This window comes from Cebus imitator, unplaced genomic scaffold, assembly GCF_001604975.1.
Source record: "Cebus imitator isolate Cc_AM_T3 unplaced genomic scaffold, Cebus_imitator-1.0 Scaffold575, whole genome shotgun sequence".
NCBI classification, from domain to species: Eukaryota; Metazoa; Chordata; class Mammalia; order Primates; family Cebidae; genus Cebus; species Cebus imitator.
The window spans coordinates 198,620-207,015 of record NW_016107890.1 but is presented as its reverse complement, the minus strand read 5'-3'; the positions used below and the strand labels follow the sequence as shown (position 1 = coordinate 207,015).

Sequence of the window (8,396 nt, the reverse complement as noted above, 5' to 3'; positions counted from 1 at the left end):
AAAAAAAAAAAAAAAAAAAAAAAAAAGTGCATATATTATGCATGTCAATTTGCAGTATTGTTTTCTGCTTTATAACATGGGAAATGTTTCTTCTAGTCATCAAATGTACCCCTCAGTGAAGGTAGGTAGCTTTCCTCTTGGCTCTGCATACTTTTTTAATCTTACAATTATTCCTGGGTATTTTGCGGTCAAATGGCTATTGTGAAAATGATTTAATTCATTTTATCTACCACATTATTGGTCATGTACAGGAAAGCTATTCATATATTTTTTCTCTTGATGTTCATGGGGACAAAGAGTGATGAATTTGTATCTTTCTGTTCCCTTGTGGAAGTGGTACAACCACCATCAAGTGGCTTCATCATTCCTGCCTGTCTCAGTGCTTCTGCCCTTTGACTAGTTAATCATGGTGCTGGTTATGGAGCTGAGATGTATGCATGGCATGGGCATTAACTTTACAGTAATATGTGCAGATTTCTATTGTGTCATGTGTGGCTTTGTCGCCAGTTCACCACTAGTAGGTGTTTTCAGTGTGCCTGGTAACATGTATCTACAAATGAGGTTGGTTGTAATGTTCTTGCTCTGTGGCCTCATTTTCAGATTTTTGTGTCATTATTATACTTACTAAAACGTTTCCTCTTCCATACTGTTGTCTGGCCCCATCTTGGTGTTTTACTTCTGTGCTGGAGCATCACCTGCGTTTCAGCTAGGAAGCCACTGCGGGGGGCCCAGATCCCCCACCTCCTGTTCTTACCTGTAGTTTTTTATTGGAATGTTAATTTCCTGTTAAAACTCAACCACATTAATTTGTTTACGATCATCTTTGGCTCTTTCTTGCCAAAATGGCACAGCTGAGAACTTGTGTTGAGGACAGGAGGACCCTCAAGCCTGAATTATTTATGAAGCAGCTCTTTAAGGAGAAGTTTTTCCCACCCTCTGCTTGCCTCTCCCTTGCCACTCTCCGGTCTGTTTAGTCTAGACTGAGGGCACTTGCTTCGGCACTTTTATTGCCTGGCAAAATTCCTGTCCTTACAGAGTTTATACTTCAGTGGGGTACATAGACAATAAAGAATAAGTAAAGTGTACAGTAAATTAGAAAATGTGCTGGGAGGGGTGAATGGTAGTAGGAGGCTTGCACAGGACACACTGAGGTTCAGGGTTTGTGCCCAGCCTGGCTACCCTTCCACCTGTGTGCTGACCCGGCCTTTCCTTCCACACAGGGACCTTCCAGAGTAGTGGACTGTCTTCACACCTTTTCTCATCAGTGCCCTCCTTGGGGGCCTGTGATCCGCAGAGGAAGAGTCTCCTGGACTGAGCACACAGGCATGGTCACCACAGGGCTATGTGGCCAGGGTATTGAGTGGCTGGGAGGGGAAGCTGGAGGGGGAGCAATGGAGGCAGGGTGGGCGGGGCACCATCTCCTTTCTGCACAGTCTCCTTCTTGCTTAAGAATTTGCACCTGTTTTGTGGGCAACGAATGCAACTTCAGGGTTACGAGAATTGTGGTCACTTGTGCTTTTTTTTTTTTTTTTAAAAGGATGGCAGTAATAGGACCCTTTCCAGGTCTGCGGCTGATTTCTGTGAGCAACAACAGAATGGGATTTATAAACGTGAGTACAACAGCAGGTGTCTCCGTATCCCTGCCTGAGCTGTGTGTGGGCACACTGCATCCTCAGGCATTGTTCCTCTGTGATGGGGCCCAACTTGCCAGGGTTCCATTGAGGCAGGACTCAGCACTAGGCAGTGAATAGATCCCGTTTCTAAGGTGTCTTCTACATGTTCTGCTGCCACGTGGATGAGCAGCAGCCTTGGCTCCACCCGTCTCCACCAGTGAGTAAAGGCCAATTCCCTACCCAAGGCAGGGAATGCCTCCACCTCCCACCTGCAGTCCTTGACCCCGTGCAGTTTACAAAGTGTTCCTTCATTCATAAGTTGTCGTGATGAAGAAAGAAGTCAGTAGCAAAATGACCCTCTTACGGAGTTACAAAATGGGGTTGTTATGGAGAACAATGATCTGCAGGGGATCTGGGGTCTGGCATGGCCTTGACGCCGAGCAAGTGAGAAGGCAGCTGACCTTCGACAGCTACTATTTTGTTTGTCCAGCATGCAGGTAAGTTAGTCCTGTGCAGGTACGTTACTCCAGTAGATCATGACGAGGGGGACTAACTTGAAAAAATGGCCATGTGCCGAACTAAGAACTTCACAGATACTCACCCAGACCAACGTTCAGAGACAGGGAGCATCCCCATGAGAACTAGAGGAAGCTGAAGATGAGGAGCTGATCCCCTCACAGGTACAGTAGTCCCCTCTCATCCTCCAAATGTGTTCCAAGAGTTGACATTATCCATGTGGCCTTATTAACCTCCTGGCCTGTCTCAACCTGTCTTCATGACTCTACCTAAAAATCCTGGGCTTACCCAACTGGCCATAACTTCTTTCCATGTCCACCTGTTCTTACTCACCTGGTTGTAATTTGCTGGCTTCAATCTCCCTTCAAAACTCAGCTGATTTTACCTGCTAAGATTTACCCACCTGCCTTATGATCTTATGAAGCTTTTGTCATTGCTCCCCTGCCCTTGCTCCTCTTGGTCTTAGCCAACTCATGTTAAGATTCTGGCCAGATTCCATTAGCCTTCCCCACCTGGCCTGACCCTAGGGGCCTTAACCTCCTGGCCTGAATTAGCAACCTAGTTTTCCCAGCTACTCTTACTGATTCTACATTACCCACATGGCATCCACACTGGGTTTTCACAACTGTCCTTAGCCTTCTGATTTTATCTAACAGGACTTAAGCTCCTGGATTTACCTCCCTAGGTTTTCTTACTTGGTTTTATCACCTCCCTGCTCTTTTTCCCTAACTTTACCCGCAACTCCATGCCCCAGCCCCAGCCCCATATTTAGATATCTTGCATTACCCCCCGGCCTTAACCTCACGATCTTCCCAACCTGGATGACCAGCATAGTTTACCAACCTGGCATTCACAACTGGCCTTAACCTTTCATTCTAACTCACATGGCCTTAACCTCCTGACCTAGTGTGCCTAGTATTAACCTCTTGGCATTACCCAGGTGGAGTTAGCCATCTACCTCTATTTGTGAAGGCATTAACTTATTGGTGTAAGCCCCCCAGACTTTTCAGTCATTTGGCTTCCTGACCTGGTCTAAATCTCATGGGTTTGCCAAGTTTAGATGTTCCCACCTGTCTTATGAACCTCCTGGCCTTACCCACCCATTATGAATCTCCTGGCTTTATGCACCTAGCATACCCATCTGACTTTACTCAGCTCATTCTAGGGCCATGGCCAGACCGTATTAGCATTCCTCATCTGTCCTAAACCTAAGGGCCTTAACCTCATGGCCTAACAACTTGTATTAGCAACCTAGTTTTCCTATCTAGTCTTAAAGACCACAGGTTACCCACATGGCCTTCACACCTTGGTTGATACAACTGGCTCTAACTTTCTGGTTTTATCTACCAGGCATTAACCCTGGGTATATCTCCCTAGGTGTACTCCCCTGCCTTATTTCCTATATTTACACCCCTGCTTCCCCATTACTTTTGCATGCAAACACCTCACATTAGCCACATAACTCAAGCATATACCAAGTGGGAAGCTGTTCAACACCTCTCACTAATTACAAACTAAAAGGTATCCTCCACAAAGGAGCCATGGGGGCAGGGTAAACTTAATGTTTCTCAACAATACTCAGCTGCCCTCTCCAGGGGCCTGGCCTCAGCCTGGACAACTTAATCTGCTGGCTTCATGTCCTACTGGTGTTTACCACCTGTTTCATTGAGCTGGCCTCCACTTCCTTGCCTTCGCTCCAGTCTTACCCACTTAGTATTGGGCTCCAGTTGTTGTTTGACTGGCTTGGCAACTTGCCCTTAATCATACTGAGTGTTTTCCCTGTTGATTTCACAGCCTGGGGTTACTCAAATAGTCCTTTATTGAGCTGGATTTAGATACCGAGTTTTAACAACCTGGCCAAACTCAGACAGCCTTATTAACCTGTTTGCATTCGTCACTTTACTTTATCCTCATGGTGTGACGAACTTGACTACCTGCCCAGTCTTCATGACTTTGCCTAAAAATCCTGGCCTTACCGGACTGGCCATAACTTCCTGCCATTGTCCGTGTGTTCTTACTCACCTGGTCGTAACTCGCTGGCCTTAATCTCCGGGCCCAGGCCCATCCCCAGGCCCAACCCCATCCCCATCCCCATCCCCATCCCCAACCCCGTCTTTACCCAAAACTCCATGTCCCAGTTCCAGCCCCAACCCTAGGTTTACCCCCAGCTCCATGGCCCAGGCCAAGGCTCAGGCCCAGCCCCAGCCCCAGGTTTACCCCCAACTCCGTTGCTCAGCTCCAGCTCCAGCCCCAGCCCCACCCTGAGCCCCAGCCCCAGCCCCACCCTGAGCCCCAGCCCCAGCCCCACCCCTAGCCCGAGCCCCAGGCTCAGACCCAGGCCCAGGTCCATCCCCAGCCCTAGCTCCACCCCCAACTCCATGGCCTATTTTCAGGCCCGAGCACAGGCCAATGCCAAGCCTGAGCCCCAGGTTTACCTCCAACTCCGTGTCTCAGGCCCAGGCCCAGGTCCAATCCCAGCCATAGCTTTACCCCCAACTGCATGTCCCAGGCCCAGGCCCAGGCCAAGGGCCAGGCCCATCTCAAGATCTAGCCTTACCTCCAACTCCATGTCCCAAGCCTAGGACTAGGCCTAGGCCCAGGTCCATCCCCAGCCCTAGCTTCACCCCCAACTCCATGTCTGAGTCCCTGGCCAAGGTCCATGCCCATCCACAGCCCCAGCTTTACCCCCAATTCCATGTCCCAGGCCCAGGCCAAGGCTTAGGCCATGCCTCAGCCCTAGCTGTATCCCCAACTCCATGGCCCAGCCCCAGGCCCAGCCCCAGCTTTTCCCCCGACTCCATGTCTGAGGCCGAGGCCCAGGTCCAGGCCCAGGCCCAGCCCCCCAAGATTTATCACAAACTCCATGTCCCAGGCCCTGGCCCAGGCCCAGGCCCAGCCCCAGCCCCAGCTTTACCCCCAACTCTGAGTCCCAGCCCCAGCCCTAGCACCAGCCCCACCCTCAACTCCATGTCCCTGTGCCTGCCCAGCCCCAGTCCCAGCCTGAGGCCAGGCCCCAGGCCCCAGGCACAGCCCTGGCTTTATCCACAACTCCATGTCCCAGGCCCAGGCCCTTAATCCTACGGGGTGTTTTCCCTGTTGATTTCACATCCTTGAATTACTCAAATAGTCCTTTATTGAGCTGGATTTAGATACCTGGTTTCAACAACCTAGCCAAACTCAGACAACCTTATTAACCTGTTTGCATTCATCACCTTATTTTATCCTCATGGTATGATGAACTTGACATTGTCCATCTGGCCTTATTAACCTCCCTGCCCTACTCTCCCAGTCTTCATGACTTTTCCTAAAAATCCTGGCCTTACCGGACTGGCCGTAACTTCCTGCCATTGTCCATGTGTTCTTACTCACCTGGTTGTAACTCACTGGCCTCAGTCTCCCGGCCTAGGCCCAACCCCAGCCCCAGCCCCATCCCCATCTTTACCCAAAACTCCATGTTCCAGCTCCAGCCCCAACCCTACATTTACCCCGAACTCTACCGCCCAGGCCCAGCCCCAGCCACATCCCCAGCTTTACCCCCAATTCCATGTCCCAGCCCCAGCCCCAGGTTTACCCCCAACTCCAAGGCCCAGTCCCAGGCCCAGCCCCAGCCCTAGCTTTAGCCCCAACTTCATGTCACAGGCCCGTGCCTAGGCCCAGTCTCAGGCCCAAACCCAGCCACAGCCCCATCTTTACCCCCAACTGCATGTCCCGGCCCCAGTCCCAGGCCCCCAGGCCTAGCCATAGCTTTAACCAAACTCCACGTCTTAGGCTCAGTACCAGGCCTAGCCCCAGCTTTATCCCAAATCCGTATCCCAGTCCCAGCCCCATCCCCAGCCCCAGCCACATCTTTACCCCCAACTCCATGGCCTAGGTCCAGGCCCAAGCCCAGCCCAAGCCCTAGCTTTAGCCCCAGCTCCATGTCCCAGCTGCAGGCCCAGCCCCAGCCACAGCACCAGGCCCAGGCCCAGGCCCAGGCCCATCCCTAGCTTTGCCCAAACTTTATGTCCCAGGCTCAGGCCCAGGCCTAGGCCCGGCCCCAGCCCCAGCTTTACCACGAACTCCATGTCCCAGCTCCAGCCCAAGGCCCAGCCCAGACCCAGGCTTAGGCCCACCCCTAGCTTTACTCACAACTCCCAGGTCCAGCCCCAGCCCAATCCACAGCTTTCGCCCCAACTCCACGTCCTAGGCTCCAGCCCAGTCCCAGTCCCAGGCCCAGGCCCAGGCCCAACCCCAGATTTACCCCCAACTGCATGGCCCTGGCCCAGTCCCAGGCCCAGGCCCAGACCCAGCCATAGATTTACCCCCAATTCCATGTCCTAGTCCCAGGCCCAAGCCCAGGCCCAGGCCCAGCCCTAGCTTTACCCCCAACTCCATATCCTAGCCCCAGCCCCAGCCCCAGCCCAAGCACCAGCCTCAGCCTTACCCCCAACTCCATGTTCCTGTGCCTTTCCCAACCTGAGTCCCAGCCCGAGGCTAGGCCCCAGGCCACAGCCCTAGCTTTACCCCCAGCTCCATGTCCCAGGCCCAGGCCCTTAATTCTACTGGGTGTTTTCCCTGTTGATTTCACAGCCTGGGGTTACTGAAAGAGTCCTTTATGGAGCTGGATTTAGATAACTGGTTTCAACAACCTGGCCAAACTCAGCCAACCTTATTAACCTGTTTGCATTCACCACCTTATTTTATCCTGATGGTATGACGAACTTGACATTATCCATCTGGCCTTATTAACCTCCCTGCCCTACTCTCCCAGTCTTCATGAATTTTCCTAAAAATCCTGGCCTTACCGGACTGGCCATAACTTCCTGCCATTGTCCATGTGTTCTTGCTCACCTGGTTGTAACTGGCTGGCCTCAATCTCCTGGCCCAGGCCCAGCCCCGGCCCCATCCCTATCCCCATCCCTACCTTTACCCAAAACTCCAAGTCTCAGCTCTAGCCCCAACCCTAGGTTTACCTCCAACTCCATGTCCCAGGCCCAGGCCCAGGTCAAGGCCCAGGCCTAGCCCCAGCCCCATTAACAGCTTTACCCCCAATTCCATGTCCAAGCTCCAGCTCCAGGTTTACCCCCAACTCCATGGCCCAGGCCCAGGCTTAGTCCCAGGCCCAGCCCCAGCCCTAGCTTTAGCCGCAATTCCATGTCACAGGCCCGTGTCCAGGCCCAGTCCCAGGCTCAAACCCAGCCACAGCCACAGCTTTAACCCCAACTCCATGTCCCGGCCCAAGTCCCAGGCCCAGGCCCACCCCTAGCTTTACCCAAACTTCATGTCCCAGGCTCAGGCCGGGTCCCAGGCTCAGGCCCGGTCCCAGCCCCAGCCCCAGCCCAAGGCCCAGCCCCAGGCCCAGGCACAGCCCTAGCTTTACCCACAACTCCATGTCCTAGGCCCAGGCCCTTAATCCTACTGGGTGTTTTCCCTGTTGATTTCACATCCTTGAATTACTCAAATAGTCCTTTATTGAGCTGGATTTAGATACCTGGTTTTAACAACCTGGCCAAACTCAGACAGCCTTATTAACCTGTTTGCATTCACCACCTTATTTTATCCTCATGGTATGACGCACTTGACATTGTCCATCTGGCCTTATTAGCCCCCTTGCCCTACTCTCACAGTCTTCATGACTTTGCCTAAAAATCCTGGCCTTACCTGACTGGCCATAACTTCCTGACGTTGTCCACATGTTCTTACTCGACTGGTTGTAACTCACTGGTCTCAATCTCCCGGCCCAGGCCCAGCCCAAGCCTCAGTCCCATTCCCGTCTTTACCCAAAACTCCATGTCCCAGCTCCAGCCCTAACTAGGTTTACCTTGAAATCCATGGCCAAGGCCCAGACCTAGCTCCAGCCCCATCCCCAGCTTTACCCCAATTCTATGTCCCAGCCCCAGCCCCAGGTTTACCCCTTACACCATGGCCCAGGCCCAGCCCCAGCCCTAGCTTTATCCCCAACTCCATGTCACAGGCTCTTGCCCAGGCCCAGTCCCAGGCCCAAACCCAGCCACAGCCCCAACTTTATTCCCAACTCCATGTCCCGGGCCAAGCCCCAGGCCCAGGCCTAGCTATAGCTTTATCCAAATTCCATGTCTCAGGCTCAGTACCAGGCCCAGCCCCAGCTTTACCCTAACTGCATATCCTAGTCCCAGGCCCATCCCCAGTCCCAGCCACTGCTTTACCCCCAACTCCATGGCCCAGGTCGAGGTCACCACCCTGAGCCCTAGCTTTAGCCCAAACTCCATGTCCCAACCGCAGGCCCGGCACTAGCCCCAGGCCCGGTCA

The 8,396-nt window shown here is 52.8% G+C and overlaps 1 protein-coding gene across 1 annotated transcript in view; it reads right to left on the bottom strand.

Annotated features, from left to right (window-relative positions):
* Positions 1 to 4,212, bottom strand: part of LOC108294356 (alcohol dehydrogenase 6-like) — a 42,623-nt gene extending 38,411 nt beyond the window's left edge. Inside the window, 1 exon segment of the mRNA XM_017516207.2 lies at positions 4,152 to 4,212. Coding sequence (XP_017371696.2) covers positions 4,152 to 4,212 — 61 coding nt within the window.
* Between the last annotated feature and the right edge of the window lie 4,184 nt (positions 4,213 to 8,396).